The following is a 27,916-nucleotide window of genomic DNA, read 5'->3' as shown; positions in this document are numbered from 1 at the left end:
TAATTGCTAGAATCTAATTGGTTTTTCAAACCCTCTCAGCTTGACACATTTACCCTTGGAATGAAATACCTTCTAATGTAGATCATGGGGATAAAAGCAGTCACTACTCCCCTATATAAATATATGGTAAAGAGACTCTTTTGTGACTTGTAATATAATTTACACCTAACAGGATGGTGTTGGGGGGCCCTATGAGGTACAAAGGTCTTTATGCCCTATATCCTCTTTCTCCCTCATTACAGAATGTGACGAAAAACATGGACAGCGTTTTCAAAGAGCTGCTGGGCAAAGCGGTTCTGAGGCAGGTTGGACTGGATGACCTGGGAGATGCAACTAAAACGGGAAAGCCACCTGAGACTAAACCCACTGCACCAAGCGCTTGCGAGCCTGTTCGAGGGAGCCCAGCCGTGAAAAAGGGGTCACACGGAAGAGCCGTTTTTGGGGTCCGAAGATGAGTTGATAACAACGTCTACAACTGGGGTCAAGAAGAACATAAGCAAGTTCTTGGTTGTCACGTTCAACTCCTTCCTGTCATTAAGGTCCACTCAGCCTTGGGCACCATGTACCATTGGGCAGGAGTCTTTGACAATTGAGGAATGAAGTATAAAACATTTACCCTACAAGCTCTCCCGCACTGCATTTGTTACTATGTGTTATGTGTTTGTTACCATCATAAACGAAAGCACAGTTGTGTGAAGCTATGTTGGACCTCTCTCCCTTCTCCTCAAAAGAACCAGCACGGGCATCTGTCCAGCCAATATGGGAGTAAAGGGAACAGACTTTGACGTCTACCACAAGCAGCAATGGCACCTAATCAAGTCCACAACATTCATTTTTAACCTACTGGTGTTTACGTCTATAGGTAATGGGACCAGACTCCTCTTCAGCTACACTTTCAATGCAGAATGAAACCAGCAGGGTGTCCATCTGAAAAAGCACAGCCTATTACAGCACTGAAGATCCCCGATCTTTTACAGTGATCATACAGTCAGCCAGCATATAATGCAATATGTGACACATGGGAAGTAACTAGACACCTTTCACTCACTTGCAGCACAGGCAAATTTGTATTGGGGAGAAGAGAAACTTTTAAGTACATTCGAAACAGCTTTTCATTTTCCGGGAGACATAGAGACCTGTTGATCCTACACCCACTAGGAGTGTATGCTGTTCTCATAATTGTTTTTGCTTGAATAAAAATGCACTGTATGTAGGACAGAAGTCAAAGAACAGGATATATCTTGCAGGAGATTATAAGATGGGCCACTTGGTGGTGCTAAATACACCATATTAAATTATCCTCCGACTGCAGTATATGGTCTTGTAACATCTAGAATGCTACTTTGACAACTCTTGTTGTGTAAAGTCGGTTGGATATAACATGAAGGTCTGAATTCATATCTCAATGAACATTAAGAAATACATTAAATACATTGCAATTTCCTAGGTAATATAGTTAATATATATATATATATATATATATATATATATATATATATATATATATATATATATTGTACACATTTGATCTGCTTTGGAAGTGATCACAATTGTGATATTGGCTGTAATTTATCTTTAGCACAATAAGGGTCATTTACGTACTATAAAAGTGCAGGTCTGCACTGTTTTTGCATTTGCACAACTAAGCCCTACTAATCTACCAATTGAATGTCAAGTTGCACGCTGATGTTCCGAAAATACTGTAAAATGAGGATGAACCTACGTTTGTGAGTTTGCAGATACCCTGGAGAATGTGCAAGGTGGAAACTGTTAAAACAGTCCAACCTAGTTCCATATATGGACCATTTCCTTCATTACATTCTCCTTTATTATCCCCAGTTTTTATCCCATTATGTATGTCTTGCATTAATCATATGAGTGGGGAGACATCAGGACTGTCTTTAATTCATGTAATTGAAAATGTTATTATATTAGCTGGAATTCACCTAGAAATGCGCTTCCCCATATTTGCCAACTTTTAGAGCCTCCATTCTGGGAGGTCCCATAGAGGAGGTCAGGTGGCAAGTACATGAGGGGATATAGTGACATCCCCGTGCCCCCCCCCCCCCCCCCCCCCCACTATGTAATGTCGAGATTCATGGCATTATACAATGGGAGGTAGAGCCTGATGTCAAGAATTGTGTCATTAAGCCTTGCCTCCTCCGGGCCTACTCCTCCTGGAGGACTCCCCGAAACTCGGCAGCCTCCCAGAAATTTTGGGAGAGTAGGGAAGTATGCGCTTACCCGCAAAAATTCAACTGGAAGATACAAAATATGTCCCATTAAAAGTATAGGATGATTTGGTTTTCAGCACCTCTGGCCGGTTGGACAATTCAAGTACTTTTGCAGGGAGGAGAAGTCTTTGCTACTTCCTATAAAAAGGGAGAACCCTTCCCTAAATGCACCTTCTTCACCCCCGCCAGCTCATTAAGTAACCGCATCTCATCATATTAAATCTCATTTGTCCACCTAAGTGGCAAATTAGCTGCACTTGAGCAGCTTAGCCATACTTACCAAGGAAATTCACCTAACTTGGGGCAGCACGGTGGCTCATTGGTTAGCACTTCTGCCTCACAGCACTGGGGTCATGAGTTCAATTCCCGACCATGACCTTATCTGTGAGGAGTTTGTATGTTCTCCCCATGTTTGCGTGGGTTTCCTCCGGGTGCTCCGGTTTCCTCCCACACTCCAAAAACATACTGGTAGGTTAATTGACTGCTAACAAATTGACCCTAGTCTGTGTGTGTATGTTAGGGAACTTAAGCTGGGTACACACTACACAGTTTTCATCCAATAATCGGCTAAATCAGCCGACATTAGACCGCTCGTTCAAAAGTTGGGTCAGTGTGTGCAGTGACACGATGGTCGAAAGTCTGCCCAAATGGACGATTGTCGCCTCATTTGGTTGGTCGTACCGTTTAATATTTTCGTTCCAATCTCATTTCCGCTATGTAGTGTGTATAAACTTCCGACCGATCCACAACAGTGAGTATGAAATTACAGTCATTGCTCACGACAACATGGCTGTAAAAAGTCGCTAAAGGGACGTCCGCTCTTCCCTTTATCGTCCTAAACAAGGCTAGTGTGTCCATGGACCGAGCGATCGGACCATCGGTCGCATGTAAAATCGCTCGGCATAAAAAGTTGGTTGAAATTTCTGTAGTGTGTACCCAGCTTTAGACTGTAAGCTCCAATGGGGCAGGGACTGATGTGAATGAGTTCTTTGTACAGCGCTGCGGAATTAGTGGTGCTATATAAATAAATGATGATAATGAACTCCTCCCGCCCAGTGGAGCAGATCCACAGACACCACCGTCTTGGCCCGTTATTCCATGTGCTTACCTGTAAAGTTGGGTGCTTTTGTGCCAAAAGTAGGCGCGTGACATCACAAGAGATCATTTACTCTGCTCTTTTGTACTTTCGTAAATGACCCTTAATATGTTCCATGGATAACCCAAGCCACATTGATGTGCTGTTGCCATTGCAATACACACATACCTAATCATGGTTATTTCTGATGAGCTTAGAAAAGCAGCTCCAACAGGGCCAAATCTTCTGCACACAATAATCTGCTTTCCATAAAGGAAGTTGATTCCTAATACCTGTGCTATTCTCTCTTCAGTGTTCTGTGTGCTGCAGTGTAACTGGCAGTGGAAGTGCTGGACCGACCAGTGACACTAGCTGGCTAAAAATACTATGTCATGTATGTCCCAAACAACTTAAAGGGGTTTTCTTAAATTTATTGGTTTGCACATGCAACTTTAGCAAAATACATTGTGTTTGGTTTTTTTGTGTGCTTTTTTTATTTTTTTTATTCTAGATGTATTGTGTGGCTTTTGGCAATGGATCTATGGCATTAGTTAGACTTGTTTGTTTGGTTGCCAATGGAGTAACACAAGTCTGCTGTTTGGATATAGTCATATCTAATGCGAATAACTCAGCAGAGCTATCTTGTATCAAAGGACAACACAAACAAACAATGGTCGGCTGATGATATAAACACATAACAAAAAGCACAAAAGGCAGCTAAAAGACAAAGTATTTCATAAAAGTTGCAAGAAAACATATACAAACCAATAAATTAATTATACGGAGGTGGAATCCGCTTTTATTGGTGACAAATAACTGTCATTAACATTTTCAGATTATGTAAAGCTAGAAGTATATAATGTATACTTACCAGCAAAAGTTTACTGCTACATATCTAGCAAAACAAAATATATGAAACACACAAACCATTTTTTTATTGTTACCAATTGTTTCAGGAATGAGATATTCAGATCAGGTAGGAAGCTTATGGTTTAAAAGATTTCCCCCATATTAACGGCACAAAAGACAGCCGAGTGTACTTTTGGCCTCACACGTTTATTAGTTTGTCAGCTCTTGTGGTTTTGCTTGGATCCCCGGCTTGTGATTAGTCTTTTTGCTGTATGTCCGTAATCTCCGCCCTCTCTTTGCAGTGTCGTTACCCCATGTCGTTGCTTTATCCCGACAGAACTTGTAACAAAGCAAGTTGGGTTACCGGCCCACCAGGATACCCATAATCCCCTGCTTGGTGTGCCTTATTGCTACCCCTCTTTGTGTAATCCTATCTGTGTGTAACAAATGAGAAGAGCCGTACACTATAATTTGTCTTTCCTTCTAATGATCACGGTTACTATGACATTCAAATTGGGGAGAATAGTTTCAGTCTAAGTATGCAGGCAGATGGGGAGTTTTGAAAGAACTGCCCCACAGAGATCGTGGAATTTCTGTGGCTATTGAAACATAAGACAATATGACAGAAGCCTTGTATTCTATATCCCTACTACAGTTCTCAACACAATACAGCTGTTTGTGAATATGGAGAAATGCAAATAAAATACGGTATTTATACCCTCTATTGTTTTGTATTGTTCTTTGGCTTGGTGTAAGAAGTTGATCCATTCTGCTTCCTGGATTTGCAAATGTTTAGTTCCCAGAGGGACCCACAATGCATTGCACCACAATGAGTTGCTGGTTCCTCTGGTGTCATAGTTTTGGTCTTTGGTACTTCAGACTTCTTTTCTGAGTGCCACACGAATTCCACTGAGAGCTTTCCCCATGGCCTCAAAGATCGGGTCACAGAAGGTACGGACACAAACGGCATAGAATTGGCCCAGGCAATGAACCTCCATCAGGTAGCTCTTGACGCAGGGGACTACGGCCCAGATGTGACAGAATGATAGGCAAGCAAAGAGGAAGCCCCACAGGAGTGCCAGCGGGAGGCCAAGGATGGCAGAAAGCACCCGGTAACACCAATATTTGGTGACGGTGAAGGTGGTACTACTTGTTTTCCACACCCCGTCAAAGCTGTGAATGCTGTCTGGCTCGGCAATTACATCCTCAAAATCCACCTGCAAAGACATAAAATAGACTGAATAAGACCATTTTACTGTAGTGCATATAACATATGGAAATGTGTATATATAACAACAAGAAGCCTGTGGTCGGCTGGATACCTAAGGGTGAAAGTGCACAATTGGTTAACCAATCTGACTTTTAGTGTGCGGCTGTGGTAAACACTGTCAAATGAGTTCTGCTGTTTTGCAGGTGTGATCCCCACCTTCTTGTATAAAACTGGTAGAGCGGTGGTCATCCCAACCTGGAGAGCCAACTGTGCACCTTCATGCCCTGGTGCCCAGCTGCAGATGGGCCACGTGAGGCTAAGTGGTAACATTATTACGCTGATAGGGCTTCTATTATAAAACGGCATTGAAAAAAAGTTAATCACAAATCATAACCCAAGATGAAAACTCTAGGGCGTATTCAATTGTTAGCGTTAACGCTAGCAAACGAGCGCTCTAAAAATCTTACCGTTAATACGGTAATTACTCGCGGAATTTCAGCTCGCCGCTCAGGGAGCGGCGAGCTGAAATTCCGCGAGTAAACTACCGTATTAACGGTTCTCGCGCGCAATATTACCGTATAAACGATAATATTTTTCGAGCGCTCGTTTTGCAGCGTTAACGCTGACAATTGAATACGCTCCAAAGGGTCTAATTCACCAAGGAACGCAATACGAACATAATGTGTGGGTTTTGTTTTGTATTCGAGCATGTCTGTTGATGAATACAGGTCTAGGGCCACTCTGGTCAAACAGACAATACACTGCAGGATATGTCCATAACATATATGGAATATCAAGTCTCAAAAGAACACACAGACCAAAAAAAAGCAATTAATATCACCTGTTATTAATAAAATCATGAATGACAAAACATAAAATAAATATTTTCATCCCCCCCCATTAAATACATAAATTAGGATGTTATAAATGTACATAAAATGCATTTTTACAGCTCTTGATTGCAAACACATGTTCCAGCGTGCATACACAGCTGTCATCACTTGTAATCAGCACTTACATCAGACCTGTGGCTGGTGCAAGTCATCCGACAGAAAAACATGTACCTTAGAGGTGCGAAAAGCTTAAATCTGATGTTGCGTGCGCTCGAGCTTGGTACGCCCTTACTGTACAAGGACTATGTGTTTATGCCTATTCCCCTCCCTGTTCCACTCATGAAATCGTATTCTGTAGTAAAGATCCTTTGCGCTCGATGACTTGGACGTTGGTGTGTTCACTGGCGTATGGACCATACGCCAAAGTGCTATTTTACAAAGCAAAATGCTATTTTACGCAAAATACGGCACGTATCAGCTTTTACATTCTTTATTTATTCAAGTCCAAAATATCATCTATGTCTGCCTATAGTAAAATTGGTGGCCAAAAAAAGTCTTTAAGGATAGGCTTGGCACTATATCTGGCAGTATGAACCATTCTGTGGAAGCTCATCTAAGTACAACAATATTTTGGGGCCAAAAATCTGCCATTCAACAAGAACTGCATTTTAAAAGGGCAAACACACAACATTTTGTTTTGGAATTAAACATACAATTAGTCTCCTTAAAATAGGAAGCTTACACACAACTGATATTCAGCATTCAAATTTGGTGAAGCTATAAAGGTGATGCGGTGTGGTGTTGGTTTGTCTGTAGCCTTCCAGGATTGGGTCTTCCAACCAAGAAGAATGGGAAACCTCAAGGCTCCAATGCAGAAATGTTGCATTGGTGGGGGTAAAATTATGGGTGGGTGATAGGGAACGATAGCCCACCTAATGTATTCTGGGAAAAAGACACAGAAAAGGTGGTCATCTCCAGTAAGACTTGTCCTCAACCTGCTCGTTCTTCTCTTTGAGCATTTGGGGTTAAAAAAATCAAGGTAGATGCATGTCACCCAAATGTGCTAAAGCAGGTTTTATCCTGTGCATTTTTTGCCTTTTGTATAATACCCCCAAGTTATCCACTAACACCCTATGAATATCTACTCCCCAACACAGTTCAGCCACGTGTGACCCACTAAAAACACCTTATGCTATTTATAACACAAATGTCAAAGATCAGCACAAGCACATTAAAATATGGTAAACACTATCGTGTACAGTCATCACACCTGCTATATTCCACAACAATACAACACCCGACCGGACAAGATTAACTGGACAGAACCAGGTATCTGGTGTAAATCACACCCTACAGATGACAGCAGCAAGGTTAGCTCCATGTGGGTGACGCAATCTAATGTTAATTGATTATTATACAAATTAATTTATTAATAATAGAAGGGAGGGGACAACTTATTTAATCCAATTTGATTCAGCCATTTAGACCAATCGTACCGGTCCCAATTACCAGTTTAGACCCACCATAGGCTGTAGCTTTAGGATTGGGCAGCACGGTGGCTCAGTGGTTAGCACTTCTGTCTCACAGCACTGGGGTCATGAGTTCAATTCCCGATCATGGCTGTATCTGTGTGGAGTTTGTATGTTCTCCCTGTGTTTGCGTGGGGTTCCTTCGGGTGCTCCGGTTTCCTCCCACACTCCAAAAAAAAAACTAGTAGGTAAATTGGCTGCTTTCAAAATTGACCCTAGTCTCTCTCTCCCTCTCTCTCTGTCTGTCTGTCTCTGTGTGTGTTCGGGAATTTAAACTGTAAGCTCCAATGGGGCAGGGATGTGAGCGAGTTCTCTGTACAGCTCTGCGGAATTAGTAGCGCTATATAAATAAATGGTGATGATGATGATGATAGTAATGGTTCTTAATTCGGAAGTGAACACAGATATGCAATTACAGTTACCCAATTCAAGGGGTTTGCTTAAAACAGGTGAACAGACTTCATATTTAACATGCCTTCAGAAGCTGCAGTATATCAAGGTCACATCAACAATAAACAAGGAGAATATCAAGGTATGAAGTATTCACAGGATGGGGAGCACAGGTGTTGTTATACGTCCTGTTGCTTGTACAGGCTCTTACATTGAAGGGATAATTTAGTGTAGCTGCTAGATGCACTTATAAGGGCGATCACTGCTGGGATTTACGAGGATTCCATTAATTCCCTCTGTATATTTGTCACTGAGCGGAGGTGGATGTGGGCTGAGGCTCCAGCTGTCGAACCTCTTCTGCTATGTGTGACAGCAGCCAGCCTGGGATTGCAGCCCTCCCTGTCTGCAGCATTAAATTAACACTGATCTCTGCCTAATTTTGAAGTGGAGACTGAAAGCTGTTGCCCAACAGTGAGTGTAACCATGGTCCAGCCCCTAGAATAGACTCATTGGAGAATCACGCTGACTTGGGCGTATGTTTAGTGCAAAAATACATACATTTGTATTGTGCATAAAAAGTGTACACATACATCTGTGTGCTGATTGGTGGCATCTGACACTTGCGCCTCCTTGTGTTTGGAGAAGCGTGTTCGTGTAACTGAGATTGAGGTAGGTCCGCACAAAGACACAGACATACCAGTCAGTAGCTGTACCACTTGCGTGTGCATGAGGGTTGCGGAAAATAAAAACTAAATAGCCGCTTCTGACTGGCTGATGGCAGATTCACCTCTGAAGTGCTTTTTTCATTGCTTGTGCCTATATTATTTGGTTTTGTGGGCTATACATACATGAGAAGGTAGCTTATGCCTGCTGTATTATACAGGTCAAACCTAATAGCTAATACCTAATATGTTTTTCTCTATCAAAACAATTGGTATCATCATCATCATCATCATTTATTTATATAGCGCCAACATATTCCGTAGCGCTTTACAATTGGGGACAAACGTAATAAACAAACTGGGTAAAACAGACAAAGAGGTGAGAAGGCCCTGCTCGCAAGCTTACAATCTATGGGACAATGGGAGATTGACACATGAGGTTAAGTATACATTTTGCATCTTGGCCCAGCCAGACTGCAAAGGTAAGGTGGCTCATAAGCTAAATGATCCTGTCACACAACAATGTTGGTCCGGGGGTAGTTGTCTTCTGTGAAATTGTGTAACAGGCTAAAGGTAGTGAGGTTAAGAGGGTGGTTGAGGAATATTATAAGCTTGTCTGAATAGGTAGGTTTTCAGAGAACGCTTGAAAGTTTGTAGACCAGAGGAGAGTCTTATTGTGCGAGGGAGAGAGTTCCATAGACTGGGTGCAGCCCGAAAAAAGTCCTGTAACCGGGAATGGGAGGATGTAATGAGGGTGGATGAGAGACGCAGATCTTTTGCAGAACGGAGTTGCCGAGTTGGGAGATATTTTGAGACAAGAGAGGAGATGTATGTTGGTGCAGCTTTGTTGATGGCCTTGTAGGTTAGTAAAAGTATTTTATATTGGATTCGGTAGAAGACAGGCAGCCAGTGTAGAGACATACAGAGTGATTCAACAGAGGAATAGCTATTTGCAAGGAAAATCAGTCTTGCCGAAGCATGCAAAATAGATTTTAGGGGTTTGAGTCTGTTTTTGGGAAAACCAGTAAGGAGGGAATTGCAATAGTCAATGCGGGAGATAAGTGCATGAATTAAGGTTTTAGCAGTGTCTTGTGTGAGATATGTGCGGATTCTGGAAATGTTCTTTAGATGTATGTAACATGATTTAGATATAGAGTCAATGTGGGGAACAAAGGATAGGCGTGAATCAAGGATTACACCTAGGCAGCGAGCTTGTGGGAGGAGGATTTATGGTCATGTTATCAGCAGAGATAGAAATGTCAGGTATGCTCTTGTTGGTGGTTGGGAATATTATTAACTCTGTTTTAGAAAGATTAAGTTTGAGTTGACGAGAGGACATCCAAGATGATATGGCAGAAAGACAGTCAGTTACACGGGACAACACAGATGTCGAGATATCAGGAGAGGATAGATAGATTTGGGTATCATCCGCATAGAGATGATACTGAAAGCCAAAGGAACTTATTAGATTTCCAAGAGAAGCGGTATAGATACAGAACAGCAGAGGACCTAGCACCGAGCCTTGTGGTACTCCAACTGATAGGGGAAGCGGAGCAGAGGTGGCTCCAGAGAAATTAACAGTGAAAGAGCGATTAGAGAGGTAGGATGAGAACCAGGATAGAACTTTTCTTGATGCCAGGGGCACAATAGAAACATAGAAATTGATGGCAGATAAGAACCACTTGGCCCATCTAGTCTGCTCATTTTTTAACCTATGGTAACCTAAAACCCTATCTGATCCTTTATTCTTTATAAGGATATCCTTATGTCTATCCCAAGCATGTTTAAATTGCTCTGCTGTATTAGCCTCTACCACCTCTGATGGGAGGCTATTCCACTTATCCACTGCCCTTACTGTGAAGTAGTTTTTCCTCACATTTACTCTGAACCTACTTCCCTCCAGCGTCAGTACATGTCCTCGTGTTCTAATACTTCTCTTCCTTTGTAGAATGTTTCCCTCCTGTACCTTGTTAAACCCTTTATATATTTGAAAGTTTCTATCTTGTCCCCCCTTTCTCTTCTCTGGTCAAAACTGTACATATTAAAATCTTTTAGTCTTTCCGGGTAAGTTTTAGGTAGGTTGGGGGTGGCCTAACATTTCCGAAGCACTAGATATTTGCCCGGGAACGAGGCCATGCCCATTGTGATTTGGACACGCCCATTAATGTGTCCATCTCAAAGGAGGCGTGGCCATGTTCAGAATTAATAATTCTAAACATTAGGAGGTATTCCCACATGTTTTACAGAGTCCCAGAGTATTTGTATATGGAAAGTGGAATGTGCACAACTATCATGGTATTTTAGAACCCAGAGCAAACATACTAACATAACTGTTCCCCCAACCTTAAATGGTGCCCTCACACATAATAACATAGTAACATAGTTGATGAAGTTGAAAAAAGACACCAGTCCATCAAGCTCAACCTATTTTGGATCTCCTGCGATCCTGCACTTATATTTGAAATTGATCCAGAGTAAGCAACCGCCAATCTGTTTCAATTGTGAAAATCCCCCCAGACCCAATATTGCAGTCCTATTTTTACCCTATATCCACTACTATCCTTCATTTTAATTAACGGTCGTATCCCTGGATACACTTTCCCGCAAACAATTGGTCTAACCTTTTCTTAAACATATCTATTGAATCTGCCATCACAACCTTCCCTGGCATTGAATTCCATATCTTGACTGCGAAATTTCCTCTCGACTTGTGAAATTTCCTCTCCTCAAACAGATCGTGCCTCAGAGCAGAATATGTAATTGAACCAATGAGTTATACAGATAATCAGACAAGGGTACATTTTGGAGATGGAAAATTAGCTAGTCCAGTCTGAAAGTGTGAAGACAAATGAAGAGCTGATGATGCAGCAGGTCCTAACCCAAGTGCCACCATCAGTACAGAGCTTAGTTGCCTACTCTCCCGGAATGTCCGGGAGACTCCCGAATTTTTACGAGTTCTCCCGGACTCCCGAGAGAGCAGGCAAAAATCCCGGATCCAGATTTCGGCGTTGTTGAAGATGGTGGGGGTGGGGCTAAACGTGTCCCCGCCCCCTGCTGCGATTGGCTAAAATTGCCTGAGATTGACAGGGGCAGAGCCTAACAGTGCACCGCGCGTGCCCACGCCCCCCTCGATGGACCCCCTCCCGGAAAGCTGCCTGCAAAAGTAGGCAAGTATGGTACAGAGTTATTTTTTATAAAAAAAAGCCAAAAGTTTCATATAACTTGAAGTCCCTAAATATCTATATGAAGTACAAGAAATTAAAGATGGAGACAGTTGCCTCAAAAGTAAATTTGATGAATAAAGTTGTAGTTCTTGTCAATTTAAATTTGCAGGACAGTTACTATCATGTCCCAATCGGCCATACCTAAAAAAAGTCTTGAGAACACAAGAGCCCCTGGGTTTTTGCTCTGATACATATGCAGTTGTCAGTACATGTGCGGTCACTTGGGATTTCAACCACACCAAGGATCTTCATGAAGATTATGACAGAGAGCAGCCCATCTGAGGAAACACAAATCCTATTCATCCTTTATCTGGATGATTTCATTCATTTAAAGGCATCAGATGAGAAGAACCACATGGATTCATGGGATGGTTTACTGATTGTAAATCAACTTGGAAACAAAATTATTTTGTGGAATTCTGCTGGAGACAGAGAAGAAGTCAATGTTGCTGACACAGATGTATTCCCCTCATTGACAAAACTTTCTTCTTCCAGATGAAAGAAAGAAGGGAAATAGTTCTATTAGGGAAGTGATGACAATCCTGGGATTAATGACAGCATGTGTTCCTGTGTTAAACTGGGAATGAACACATTCCAAGGTGCTTCAGGATGCAGGATTGGAACAAATTGGACTCACTTAAACTGCCCATGATATTGTTTGGGGGGGTTCAACCATAGACTGAAGTGTTGTCAGCAGATAATCTGAGCAAAGGATTCCTCTGGATTCTAAACAGCCCAGTAATAATCACTGAAGAATTCAGCAGCCAATGATGGGGACACATCTGAAAAGAATGATGTTTCAAAGAGTATAGCAGAAAAGTGAGGAAAGTATCTACAATTAATTTCTCTTGCTCAGTGATGCAATTTGTTATACTAGCCCAGTGTTGGCTAACCTGTGACACTCCAGGTGTTGTGAAACTACAAGCCCCAGCATGCTTTGCCAGTAGATAACTAGCTGATAGCTGGCAAAGCATGCTGGGACTTGTAGTTTCACAAACACGTGGAGTGTAACAGGTTAACCATCACTTTACTAGCCTGATTGTTATCTACTCTAACTATCTGTACACCAATGTCTTTGATCAGGTGACCAATTAGTTCACATGGGCCAGTGTAGGGCGATGCAATTTGCGCTGGTGGATCGTGGTTTACAACTGAGGATCACAAGAATAAATCTCCAACTGCTAGAGTTATGGGGGTGGGTTGAGGGAAAGGATGTACATACATATCAATATATTAAAAGAAGCACAAGTAATGCATACAGTCCCACATTTTAATCACACCCTAGCAATAGTCCTTGATCAAGTGACTCCGGTTACTTTCTTGAATATTTAGCTGGGGTTACAAAAGAAACATGCTGCCTTTAAATACTCTGCCACAAAGTAGAATGTCATGGACAAAAGTCTTGTATTTCCTATCAGGAAAGCCTGGTAAACAGGGAAGGAGGGCATCACGCTTACCGGGGTGCCCTTCCATGCCAGCAACTTTTCTATTGGCTATCACTACAACAAGGCAAATTCAGATCTTCTCCTCCAAACAGCCACATAACACCATCCACATAACACCATCCACATAACACCAGCCATATAACACCAGCCATATAATACCATCCATATAACACCATCCATATAGCACCAGCAATATAACACCAGCCATATAACACCAGCCATATAAGAGCATCCATATAACACCAGCCATATAAGAGCATCCATATAACACCATCCATTTAGCACCATTCATATAACACCAGCCATATAACACCATCCATATAACACCAGCCATATAACACCATCCATATAACACCATCCATATAGCACCATCCATATAACACCAGCCATATAACACCATCCATATAACACCATCCATATAACACCATCCATATAACACCATCCATATAACACCATCCATATAACACCAGCCATATAACACCATCCATATAACACCATCCATATAACACCAACCATATAATACCATCCATATTCACCTGCTAGCCACGCCCCAATGATGCATAGTCACGCCCCCAATTGTATGAACACACCCACTACCACTTTTGTGCCGGCGCAAACTTTTTGTACATGCTCAACTATAAGGGGGGCCCCATGAAGTTGTTGTACCCGGGCTCTGAATTACTCTTGGCAGCCCTGGCTGTTAATATTCTGCATAAGCCACTGTGATTATGGCGAATATGGCTGTAGCCTTAGTAAAGAATCAAAAACTCTCCAGGTGCTACCACTAGGCGATCTAAGGAGGTCTACTAGAATACCAAGGTTTAGTGAGTTGTCAGTGTTTTAAAAATTTGTAACTTTTTTGAGTGGAACTGAAAGCCCAAATATGGGTTATTTTTTCCACCAGGCAAGTGCGAGCCACTTAGCTGGATCAAGCATGCGCATATTGGCAGACTAGCTCAGGGTAACAGTTAGCTAACCCTTACCAATACAGGCCAATATTATCCGAGGCAGCTGAGCAAGACATTTATTTGATAAGTTGCACTGACATCCTTATCGCCTCTTTCTCATAAATAGGCCAGGTAATGAGTGACATAATCTCATTCTGTCAGTGTTTTCAATGTCCCCATGGCATACCCACACTGGGCGCCGGCCACGGACATAAAGGAAGCTTCTTACCTGTGAAGCTGCTGACTACTCCTTCATGTTGGTAATCGGCTGTAAGTGTGGAGCAGCATGAAGCAAGACATACCTGTCCTGACAGTTCGGGACAGTCCCCCAAAAATCAAGACTGGTCTATCAGAATCTGGATAGTAGGCAGAGACAGCTGCTATCTCCTATCTGTTCTTGCAGCTTTGACAACCGTGCTGCTGATGTCTCAAGCTCAGTTTCTCCTTGGCATCAAATTAATAGCATTCACATTTAATATATAAGACTATCGCTCACGCAGCCCTGACATTAAATAACATTCATATTTAATAAATAGGTCTATTTTCAGCCCTGACATCAAATAGCATTCACATTAACATTACTACACGCCGGCCCCCACATAACCTTAACCTTTCAGCCTCCACACAACATTAATCCACAAACAAACACTAGTCCCCCCTCCTAGTGCTCATATAACATTACCCCCCCCCTTCCCAGCACCCACATAAACTATAACTCCCGCCACACCAATCTACATTACACACCAGTACCCAGTGGTCGAAGAGGACATTTAGATGTGGTAGTATGGAAGATGGAAATGGAAATACGTTCCAGTTGTCCCTCATGCCGGGACAAGCTCCTGGCTAATCAGGATAGTCCCCTAAAATCAAGACTATCCTGATGGATTCGGGACAGTTGAGAGGTAAAGGTATGTTATTTTATTGACCATTAAAGACAAAAATACAAACAATGGTTATTTTTATTTATAAAATGCTTTAAAAGAAACATTCATGAAAAAAATGCAAATTTGCAGGTTTTTAACTGAACAAAATACAGGGTGCTGAAAACTTATTGCGGCATCTATCACTTTTAATTTAAAGCGGCAATGTCGGGTTCAGTGTTTAAGCACTTAACCTGCGGGGTCCTGACATTGCCACTTTAAATTAAGTTAAGTGGAAGAGGTCGCAATGACGTGAAAGTCTAGTGACGGACACCTGACTAGTCGGAATAACTTGCGGTCAGCATCCTGCTGCGAGCGGAGATCTACAGCGTCGGTATGGAGGTAAGTCTGCTTATATTTAAATTGTTTTTTCACACATTTGGATTTTAAGTGGAGGACTCCTCTGTGTCGGAATTTTGCGCACTGTTAAAGCTTACCCAACCCAAATGGTCAGCCTGGTTCAAGCGGACAGGAAGACGACAGTAACTCAATTAACCATGGGTGATATGCAGAAGAGCATCTCTGAATGCACAGCACATCCAACCTTTATATGGATGTGCTACAGCAGCAGCACCCTTGTGACCGCAACACAATACAGAGGGCAACCTTGTCACCATCACACAATACAGAGAGCAACGTTGTCCCCATCACACAATACAGAGGGCAGACATGAGTCCTCCACCCAATACAGAGAACATAATATGATTTTTATTCACAAAACAAACTGTGCAGTTAATGGATGAGAAAGTGATTATCAGCTGTTGGTCATTTTCATAAAGTCTAACATCTCAAATGGCCAAAAGAGAAATATATAAGATTTGGCATATATAACTATTCTTCCTTCAAGTGTTCATAGATCTGAGCAGACTTCAAAATACAAATTGTCAAACACAGTTACCTGTCAGTGGCACCAGGGTATAATCTCCGTTGACAAAGTTGGTAATTTTGTTGTAAGAAAAGGAACTGATCCCTATGCTAATACGCACGGGCCATTCACACATGCATATTATATTTTCACATATTCCCTATTATCACACATTTGACCTGTTTTCAAATATCCCCTATTGGGCCTGTTGTCACATATCCAGTGTTAAAAATAAATTGTTCCTATCTTTTGTGATGAGAGGCGTAGACCTCCTTCTGGGACTGGGTGGAAGTTGGTACAGCACAAATTACAACCGATCTCTGTAGGTGCAGCCCGCACCCCACAGCAACAGACATCCTTGCGATTTGCTGCTTGTTGCTATCCCCCCACCCACTTTCCTGTACCAGATACCCATACAAAAAAGATTTTTTCCCCCTAATGGTTGGCCTGGTCCTATTTCTGTGGAGAGGACCGGGGCTGAAGCCGGATCTTGCTCATTGGTAATCCAGCCCTGTTTATGACCTGCAGGTAACTTGTTTTGTGAAATTACTTAGTTTAACATTACATCTTGATTAACTTTGTCAGATTTTGCTGAACCTTTTTATTGATGAATAGCGTAACTGGTTTAGAACACACAATTAGGATTGCCTGAGATAAACGGGCTGGTTCTAACGTGTTCTGTATTCATAGGACGATTGCCAGTTTGACCTATTGAGCCAATGGTAAATTTTGAATAGACCAATCATAATAAAGATAAGCAAAATGGTTCAACAAACTTAGGGTCTTGTGTAGAGTCAGGTGACGTCCATTTGTGTCGAATTAAAGATGAATTTCACTAGTACACGTGCGCACAAAAAAAACTCTGTATGCCGTGTAAATCACATTCTGTGTACACGACTCCTTACACTTATAGAGGCGAATCGAGGGAGGCAAAGAGCTTGCAAGCATAGGGCAGGTACAATAAGGGTATGTTCAATGTAAATACTAATATTATAAACTGGAGGGATTAATACACAATTAGCTAATCATAGTCATTGCTTATCATGTTGTCAGCCCTAATTCAAAATATACTCCTCTTGATAGACATATTTGCGTATATGTTCACATCTAATTAAGTCACATTTATTTAAACACAGCCCTTAGTGTATATTTGCCCCACTTTCCTCTCTGAATCCCGTGGCCAATCTCAATGCAGCTGGGGTTTCCTGCCCTTTTAAAAATAAAAACTGCTTTACAATATTTATAAAAATATAACCATCACAAAATACAGCGTACTATGAATACAGCTTTATACATCTTCCTATATAGTTATAGTGAGATCTGGTTTAAAGTCCTGCCCATGTGAGTGATTGATAAAGCTATCAGACAGTGGGCAGATTGGGGCTCTCCTTCCTCTCATTATTGTGCCCACATATAAAAATTTGTTTTTTTTCCCCAGAAGGAGAGAGGTCAGAGAGGAGACATAGATTTGTGTGTCTTCTACCTAGAGGTGGTATTAGAAGTTGAAGGAACATATTAGTTCACCAAGAGATAAACTATAAGGAGAGAAAAGCAGAGGACCATGAGCAGAGCCTTGAGGAGTCTTAAGCCGTGACAAATAGTGTGAGTGGAGGGGAGGATGTGCCAGAATTGGAGACACCTGAAAGAGCATTGAGAAAGTTAGGAGGTGATCCAGAAGAATACAATGCCACAAAGGTAAAGGCAGTGAAAGTGTGTAGGAGAAGAGGGTGGTCAACTGGATCAAAATCAACAGAGAGGTCAAGGAAGATGAGTATGGAGAAGTGATCCATCGACTTAGCTGTGAGCAAATCATTGGTCACTTTAGTGAGAACAGTCTCAGTGGACAGTAGATAGTGAAAGCTCAACTACAGAGGGCTGAGGATCAAATGAGAGGATAGAAGCTGTCAGGTCTCGTACTTATTCAGTCCTGGACTTACCCTGCGGTTGGTCCACAAGTTTCATATGCTCTGACATCTTCACTGTCTGCACGCTGGGGTTTCTATTTGGGTTAGCGCCTCTTTGCCAACATAGTGATGCTGATCCACATCATCATCATCATCATCACCATTTATTTATATAGCGCCACTAATTCCGCAGCGCTGTACAGAGAAGCCACACACATCAGTCCCTGCCACATTGAAGCTTACAGTCTAAATTCCCTAACATACACAGAGAGAGAGACACACAGACAGACACACTAGGGTCAATTTGATAGCAGCCAATTTACCTGCCAGTATGTTTTTGGAGTGTGGGAGGAAAACCGTAGCACCCGGAGGAAACCCACACAAACACAGGGAGAACATACATACAAACTCCTCACAGATAAGGCCATGTTCGGGAATTGAACTCATGACCCCAGTGCTGTAAGGCAGATGTGCTAACCACTATGTCACCATGCTGCCCACAGCCACAAACACAGGGATTCTCCTATTACCTGACAACTCTGCTGGACTCGGTTCAGTGAAACAACGGCTCAGTTAATAAGCTGCTGCATCCTTTTCATCACTTCTGTGTAAACCTGCATCAGAGCACGGACTAATGACCTGCTGCTAGTAATTAGTTGCCAGCATTTGAGGCTTTATCCATATGTTCATGCCTATATAAGCAGCTTCCTGGGAATAATACACTACCAGTTTATTGAGCTTCTCTCCTTAAACCAGCACTCTGTATCCTGTTGTCACCTGACTGCCTTACTCTGTCTGTCCCTTGGCTCTCAGATGACTGCCCACTCTAAATTTGACCTCTGGCTATTGGATGAATTCTTCACTGGTTGTGACCCCTGGCTCACGGACAACTACCTTGTCTGGCTCTGGATCGCTGGACTTGTTGCTACATGAGACTCACTCTCTGTATTGAAAGGTATAGTACCTCTTCTCACTAAAGTCTCTTCCTGTGTTTTCCTGCTACTGGAAACCAACAACCGAATATTTACAAACATAAGTCCTAGAGACCTGACAAAAGCCTCTCAAGTAGTTTGGAAGCAAAAGGGAGGAGAGTAAAAAAGCAGTAGTTGGAGACACAGGTAGGCTTGCGAGATAGTTTATTGAAGGTAGGTGTAACATTTTTGCTGGTATTTCCACACAGGAATTATATGGAACTTACAACTTGGCACCTAAGGGGCATATTTAATAAAGCACGATAGTGCTTTTAACGGATAATTAAGGTCCCACAGTGTCCTCCGCAAATTTATTAAGGGGGCATCGCAGCAGATATCATGGATATCTGCTGCTTTGCACTCCTCTTCCTTTTTGGGAGCAGTCACCATTCAACAGAATGGTGACTGTTGATAACCATTTCTCTATTTCAACGTTAAATGATAAATGTGCCCCTAAGACTGGAGGAATACATCTGAGTAACATTGTTGATTTGGAGCCCCACCTGCCTACAATAAGGACTTTAGTTGGACTTCCTCCTTAAGGACACATTGGTCTTATTCCTTCATGATCAATGATTTTAATCCACATTTCATATATGATCTGTTTCAACTGATTTAAAAATTGAGAGATACATTTACTCATACATGTGAATGATATCTTGTAGTGGTTATATACCTTGAGCTCTGTAGACTACGTATTATGTGATTGTCTATTGTTCCTATGAGCAGCAGAGACACTTACATTTCTCATATTCTGTGCAGCACAGACCTTCAGCTGTGTTTATTTTAAAGGAAAATTCTATTTGACTAAATGAACTGAGATCACACTCACACTTACTCCTAGCCACACTGTGGCTATTATTAGCAGAGAGCACTCACCCTTACATGACTGTGCGGCATAAATTATCCTCCACTCACACAATGACATAACCGTAACTCCTAAGAGTTATTTATATATGAGTATATGTCTTGCAACTATGTCTTTGACCCGCTTCCGGGTCTTCCTCATGATCGTATAAAATAGGATCCTTCCTGACACGTAAGCTACCTCATTTTATTTAGATGTTTTACAGCTCTTTTAGGACATGCCGTTATATACTTCAAATATTTTTGTTAGAAAAACTTTTAAAATATTGTCTCATACTGTATCTGAACACCTCTCCCAAAACGTTCCCCTTCTTCCCTCCTCCAGTTTTAAATAAAAAAAAAACAAAAAACAAAGCCGAAACACTAAAACCCAAAAAACAAAGACGAAACACTAAAACCCAAAAAACAAAGGCGAAACACTAAGGGCTAGATTTACTAAACTGCGTGTTTGAAATAGTGGAGATGTTGCCTATAGCAACCAATCAGATTCTAGCTGTCATTTATTTATTGCACTCTACTAAATGACAGCTAGAATCTGATTGGTTGCTATAGGCAACATCTCCACTTTTTCAAACTCGCAGTTTAGTAAATATACCCCAAAGTGCTGAAAAAGTCAATGCTGGCTATGATAGAAAGGAGTCAGAACACACAGTGCATCACAGCTTGCTGCGTATGGGCTGTGGAGCAGCACACCGGTCAGAGTGCCCATGCCGACCCTTGTCACGCAGCTGAAAGTACCTACAACTGGCACGTGAGCGCCAGAACCGGACCATGGAGCAATAGAAGAAGGTGGCCTGCTCTGATGAATCACATTTTCTTTTGCATCATGTGGATGGCCAGGTGCGTGTGCGCCATTTACCTGGGGAAGAGATGGTACCAGGATGCACTATGGGAAGAAGGCAAACTGGCGGAGGGAGTGTGATTCTCTGGGCAATCTTCTGCTGGGGAAACTTGGGTGCTGGCATTTATGTGGAGGTTACTTTTGACACACAACAATGTTAAAGATAAATAATTGGATGAAGGAGGTAAATTAATAATTTCTGTACACTATAATCAATTGCGATGCAAATCGTATGCAATGTAATGTTTATCATAACATTTAAATGTGTTTAATGTATTTTACAATCTTTTTCATATAAAATATAATGTGGCGAAAGAGCTAAATAATGTTTCTGGCATCGAGTTTGGTATCAATCTGCTCGCAATTTCATGAGAAAGTTTCCGGTGTTACTTATGTAGTGTTCGCACCTTGACAACCCTAGTTATAAATAATATCACTGTTTCATACATCAAATAACCAGTAAGGGATCATAAAAACCGGTTTATACAAATCTAGAGGCGGGAGCCTGAGGAAAGGACACCTGGCAGATTGAGGAACAATGACCAGAGGAATTCACCAATGCCACATCCAGTACCTGAGAGTACAAGAACCTTTGACCTATGAATGAAGACCTTACAGCTGTAACTTTATATCACTGTGATGACAATACTTTTACAACTGTACAGTCTATAAATTGTTGAGCTTTGGCTTTGGTCCCGAGAGCGTTCTGATTGAAGGTTGAGTTGGTGCCAACTGCTGCTTGCGCAATGTATTTGGTTATATTTTCCTGTATTTTGTTATACATTTTATACTTTGTAACATTCTTATTGTAATATGCTGCGTAATATTATTAAATCTTTTTTGTGCTTTGGAACCACTTTGATCGTATCGGACAATATTCATTAGTAGCAATAATACAGACATAACACCATCTAAACATTGTTGCAAACCAATCACAACCCATCAAGGCAACAGTATTCCCTAATGGCAGTGGCCTCTTTCAGCAGGATAACAAAGAGTTCAAGGTGTTGAATTTGTCTCTCATTATAACGGCTGGTCCTGTATAATTAGGGCACCCTTGTTCTCCATATTTAACTCAGTGAACTGTGCCTAAGACAGCCATATCTCTGCTGGGGATTGGAGAGCTACTAGTTGAGTAGCAGAAAGGAGTAAGGTAATTCTGTCCAGGTTTGAATACACAGGCAGTAGTAGAGGCTCTGGTTTGATTTTGCAGGTAAACTTCCTTTTAGTATCTTGGATTTTGCACTCTCTGATGCCATTGAGAAAAGTCTCTGCACTAACATAACAAACAAGCAGGTTTGGTGGACTAGTAGCTTGGTGCTCTACTGACAGCAATGGAAGAGTTCTTGGTCTGAGTCCTAAGGCAGGTTTCATTTTTAGGCACTTGAATGTTGCACTAGGCTGGTTGATGACATTGAGAAAAATATCCAGAAACACTGACGACAAAAGTTAGCTTAGTTGTCTAGAAGCCCAGTACTCACCTGGCTATAATAGAGATGACTAGAAACCAGGTACTCATTTGTCTGTGATGGTGGAACTTGTTACTTGAATCCCTAGGTGTGTTCTCTCTTACTACCATGAATGTTGCACCAGGCTGGTTTGTGACATTTAGAGAAATACATGAACTGGCCCAGCAAGCCACTGCCAGTGATGGTAGAGTCCAAAGTTTGAATCTGCAGACAGGTATCATTTTAGTACTTAGGATATTGCTCATGTTTGGTGACATGTAGAAAAGTCCTAACTCCTAAAGATACTGTGCTGGGTCACTGGACTAGTACCCATGTGCTCTACTAACAGAGATACTGAAGTCCTGGTTTATGTTCCCCCAGACAGCATTCTGTTATTACCTTAGATGTTGCTCTAGTGATATGTGGAGTGATGATGATGATTTTGGTTTGGCTCACCTCTCCAACAGACAAATCGCGGCTGGGGGCAGTTTGTAGCAGCGTGAGGACACTTGGGGCAGATAGTAAGATAGACAAGTATTTAAGTAAGGTACAATGAAGTTCTAACTAAGCTAGATACAAACCTGAAAATACCTTACTGTGTGATGAATTTCAGATATTACTCTATAAGATAGACACAAAGGTCCTGATTCAATAAGGAATGTTAATGCCAATATGTGGCGTATTTTGCGTAAAAACGTTCTGCACATGCCCAGAAACAAACCATACGCCAGAGTGCAGCAACCTTCAATTCATCTTTGAGCGCAAAGGACCCTACTACAGACTACAATTTCAGGGGTGGATGGGGGAGGGAAATGGGCGTATGCATGGAGTCAATGTACAGTAAAATCAGCAGCCTCCGATTCAAGCTTTGGGCATCTCTCAGGTACGTGTTTTTCTGTTGTATCTCTTGCACCAGCTACAGGTCTGGTGTAAGTGCCGATTACCAGTGATGACATCTGTGTATGCATGCTAGAATATGTGTTTCCAATCAGGAGCAGCTGTAAAAATGCATTTTATGTACAGTAGACATTAATAACATCCTAATAAATAAATTTTATGGAGAGAAAATAATTATTATTTTTTTTATTTATTTTGATATTTATAACATAAAAGCCTAGCAGCGTGTGTTAGTCTGTGTGTGGAAAAAAAAAACCAAGCTGCAGTGCCATCTGCTGGGCGGAGTTATACACTGACCTACTAAATTCTTAGCATTATCTAATATATAAAAGTAAAAGCCTAGCGGTGTGTGTTAGTGTGTATGTGTGTGTGTGTGGAAAAAACTATTTTCTCAGAAAGGGCTCATCCAATTGACCTGAAATTTGGTATACTGACATTATTTGACAAAAAAATTAGAATAGTGAAGTCAGTTAACTTCCATCATCCCCCCTTCCCCCCGTGGGAGGGGTAGTAAAGGCTAAATTTACGAGTTGAGGGCTCAAACTCATTTTCGTGAGGTAATTTTACCTCATGAACACACATTAAAAAGGGCGCTTGCGTCGGGAAGTAACGCTCTTCCCCTGAGGAGGCCTGGGCTAGGCCCAAATGCATGACAAGAACCTTTTTAAGACCTTAAGTAGCTTGATTTGACTAGAATGCATGAGTATCATGCACAAGTTAACTTATCATTAATAACTGTAACAGGTGACATTAATCTGTGTGTGACTAGATATTCTTCATATGTATTGGATGTATCCTGCAGTGTTTTGTCTGCTAGAGCCGAACTGACCTAAACCAGCATTCATCAACAGATGCAAATCCAGATTAAGGGTCACATGGGCCTGGGGCTAAAAATGATAAAGGGCCTATTGTGAGAAGCACCGTCCCACCGGAGTTGTGGCCAGTGATGTGTGGGTGTGGCCAGGTGTGTGTGGGCGTGGCCAGCACCATGGAGGGCAAAGCTTGCACTTCCCTCCAGCCACCTACATCTCCCTCCCATCTTCCCTTATATAAAGAGTGCACCACTAATTAATTCACACAGCATGTATGTAAAGTGTAAATACGTCCCAGCTGTCCCTCATGCCGGACCAAGCTCCTGGCTGATCAGGACACTCCCCTAAAATCAGGACTATCCTGATGGAATCGGGACACTTGAGAGGTAAAGGTATGTTATTTTATTGAACATTGAAGACAAAAATACAAACAATGGTTGATTATATTTATTTATGAAAAGCTTTAACAGAAACATACATGAAAAATGCTATTTTTCATGTTTTTAACACTGAAAAAAGTACAGGGTGCTGAAAACATAAGAAAAATAACAAGTAAAATAAAACTTGAATCTATGTATTAATCTATATAAATGCACTGTCTATTGTATGTACCTATATTGATCGTGATATATAAACATTTACTGTCCACTTTATTGAACACCTGTTAGTTACTGCAAATAACTAATCAGCCAATTTTGCAGCATAAAAAGCATGCAGACATCAGGCACTGACTGGGCTAGGGAGCATCTGCTCCCCGAGTCAGTCCCATAGTGGGCTACCTTGGGCTGGGTCACTGGACCACCTGCTTTTTTTTTTTCCTTAAAGATTCGAGTCTTGCCCTCCGGGCTAAAATTTGCCAGCCCTTCCCTGACAGACATGGTCAAAAATTACAATTGTAGTTTAACCAAACACCAGAATGTAGAAGAAATGTGATCTAAGTGACTTTTACTGTAGAATGATTGTTGGTGCCATATGGGTTGTTTCAGTACCTCAGAAACTGCTGATCTCTTAAAAATTTTCACAGAACAGTCTCAAGAGTTTACAGACAATGCAATGGTGCACAAAACCAGAGCGGCAGTTCTGTGGGTGAACACGCCTTGTTAATGAGAGATGTCAGAAGAGAATGGCCAGTTTGGTTCAAGTTGACAGGAAGGCGACAGTAACTCAAATAACCATGGATGGTATGCAGAAGAGCATCTCTGAATGCACAGCACATCCAACCTTGATGTGGATGTGCTAGAGCAACAGAAGACCACACAGCACCCTTGTGACCACCATACAATACACAGCACCCTTGTGACCGCCACACAATACAGAGCACCCTTGTGACAGTGACACAATACAGAGCACCCTTGTCACCACCACACAATACATAGCACCCTTGTCACCACCACCTAATACAAAGGGCAAACTTGTCAACAGCACACAATACAGAAGGCAACTTTGTGACCACCACACAATACTTAGGTCAACCTTGTCACTGTCTTACAATACAGATGGCAACCTTGTTATCACCATGCAATACAGAGGGCAACCTTGTCACCATCACACAATACAGAGGGCAACCATGAGACCTTGCTTATTTTCACCAAAGAGAGATGGTAAGGTGCTCATTACACTCATTACACTTGCTGCAGCTGCACTACATAACTTCACTGTCATCAAACATGTATGTGAGGGCCCCTGTTTGCTGAATTACCTATGAGGAACTGAGACAAGACTGAGCTAGGACCCAGGTGGCAGACCAAAGTGGTACTAGGAGAAATGCACCTACACAACCCACAAGGTGAACATTTATACTGATACCAAACTTGTAGAATTTCAATTAACTCATCTTTTTGGGCATCTGCAGCCATCTAAGCCATCCCTCGGCAGATGTATACTTATCTAATTTGTAGAACATAACATTCTTAAAGGCCAGATACTTTGGCATTTATTTTTAAGCTCTTGCTTACTGCATTCTTCTCAACATCTCTGGACCCAAAATCAAGAGAAATGACCAGCCCAAACCACACCCTGGTTTGCAGAAACCACACCGTGGTCAGCCCAAACCCTGCCTTCACTTGGTAAGGCCTCACACCCGAATGTGCAAGCCCAGACAATTTTTTTACCCCCTAAAATCAGGACAGTCGTGCAAAGTTCTGGATTATTGGCAGGCATGTTATTGGACATCTGCAATTTTTACAGTAACTTGGTTCCTACAACTACTTACTTATAGGATATTATACATAAATAAAACATACTTACCAACTTTCTGACCCTCCCTTCTGGGAGATTTGGGGTGTGGTCCATCGAATAATGTTATTTTGTTCCTGCCTCCTGCCACAATCACGCCATCGTTCTGCGGGGGGAGGGGGCCAAAATGACACAATTTGCGGCCCCCAATATCACATTATTGAGGTCCCCCTCCCACCCACTTCGCTAGGAAGTGGGCAGGATGGTCTACGCTCCCTGGAGAATATGTGAGTCCCTTAGACATTCCGGGAGTCCTCACTCATGTATTACTTTCATCACCGTTGAACACACAGGGTAAGCATAAAAACATATTATTAATTATTTGACCATTCACCACTGAATTTAAAAACAGACACAAAACAATTTCAATATAAACATAATAAAGTATGAAAGTTGGTCAGTGAAAGTTTTCCAAGTTAGTCAATTACTTTTCTGAATGATTTGGTCTACCAGATACAATTATTTTCAGTCATTTGTCACCCACACACGTAGCACAAAATGATTGCACGGGGGGCAATCATTTTTAAATACAAAATCAGGGCTTCCTGTGACACCTTTTTAGGTATAAAACATAATAAAATTGTTACAAAATAATATTCCCACCAATTCCACTAAGACAGTGTTGTCCAGAGTTCTAGTAAGAGTACCTAGTTCAAGCTAAAGATTTCCAGCAGGAAACTTAACACTATATGTATGTTGGTATTGGACACACAACTCTATGTGGATGCAGACGGTTGATTTCTGTACAGTAGTTGCCAGTGTTTAACTTACATATATATGTAGAGTGTGACATAAATCTAAGAATGCCATTGAAAAGTATATTACAAACCTGATGCTATTGAATCTACAACATAATCATCATTATTTATATAGCACCACTAAGTCCACAGAGAACTCACATCAGTCCGTGCCCCAATAGAGCTTACAATCTAAATTCCCTAACCCAGGCAAACATGGGGAGAGCATATAACCTCCACACAGATAAGGCCATGGTTAGGAATTGAACTCATGACCCCAGTGCTGTGAGGTAGAAGTGCTAACCACTAAGCCACAGTGCTGCCCAAAATATATACAAGTCAATATAGTTCTTTCTCATGGCCTGTATAACTTTAGCGAATGGTAACAACATAGAATTAATACATCTTTGGTACATACATAGTCAACTAAGTAAATCACTTACAAACATCACATTCAAGCATGTCACCCCCCTCTTACCTGCACCACCTCTTGATTAATATTCTTGGGGTCCCTCTGAACCAGGTCAATCTCTTTGGTGATCGTCTCTGTGTGGGATTTGCTCTCCTTCGCAGGTTCTGGTTGCTGGATTTGGGCCATGTTCTCTGAGTTGGTCTTTCTTACCCACTTGTTACTAAGACAGTGTCCTACAGCTTCTGCCCCTATGTGAAACTGACTAGAGAGCTGGTGATATAGAGAAGGACCGCCCTCTCCCACCTTAACTCATCCTTGCCCATATACCACTTGGAGGAAGCTGTACCATGTACCACTTGGAGGTAGTTTTTTTTTTCTGCTATAAATTAAAACTGATATTTACTGGAAGGACTGGGGATGGTTTTGAATCTTTGATTTATAGGCATACATTTCTTTATCGCTCTTTTAAGAAGCAGCCAAGGACTCTTCCAGCTCAGGACACCTGCTGTTGTAGCTGGTTTTTGTCCTTAATACGCATAAGCATTTATAAATACATTTTATTTTAAGACACATCTTATTTTTATACACGCCTATTTTTTTGCAACAGAG

General features: G+C 41.6%; 2 protein-coding genes across 2 annotated transcripts in view; one reads left to right on the top strand and one right to left on the bottom strand.

The window, feature by feature from the left end:
- ARHGAP4 (Rho GTPase activating protein 4) overlaps positions 1-4,880 on the top strand; it is a 96,567-nt gene extending 91,687 nt beyond the window's left edge. Inside the window, 1 exon segment of the mRNA XM_075184840.1 lies at positions 243-4,880. Coding sequence (XP_075040941.1) covers positions 243-455 — 213 coding nt within the window. The 3' untranslated portion in view covers positions 456-4,880.
- Positions 4,779-27,581, bottom strand: LOC142100924 (caveolin-3-like). The gene is made up of 2 exons (XM_075184838.1): positions 27,374-27,581; positions 4,779-5,375 (listed from the first exon to the last, which is right to left on the bottom strand). The coding sequence occupies exons 1-2, from the start codon at positions 27,491-27,493 to the stop codon at positions 5,034-5,036; spliced, it is 462 nt and encodes a 153-aa protein (XP_075040939.1). The 5' UTR covers positions 27,494-27,581; the 3' UTR covers positions 4,779-5,033.
- Positions 27,582-27,916: the final 335 nt, after the last annotated feature.

Source organism: Mixophyes fleayi, chromosome 9, assembly GCF_038048845.1.
Source record: "Mixophyes fleayi isolate aMixFle1 chromosome 9, aMixFle1.hap1, whole genome shotgun sequence".
In the NCBI taxonomy this organism is placed as follows: Eukaryota; Metazoa; Chordata; class Amphibia; order Anura; family Limnodynastidae; genus Mixophyes; species Mixophyes fleayi.
Note: the sequence above shows the minus strand (reverse complement) of the source record. Positions and strands in the feature narration are given on the sequence as shown.

Excerpts from the sequence above, each read along its gene's own strand:
- LOC142100924 (XM_075184838.1), bottom strand. The coding sequence starts at position 27,493 with ATGGCCCAAATCCAGCAACCAGAACCTGCGAAGGAGAGCAAATCCCAC. Across the intron at positions 5,376-27,373 it reads TTAATCAAGAGGTGGTGCAG|GTGGATTTTGAGGATGTAAT; the intron begins GTAAGAGGGGGG and ends ATGTCTTTGCAG.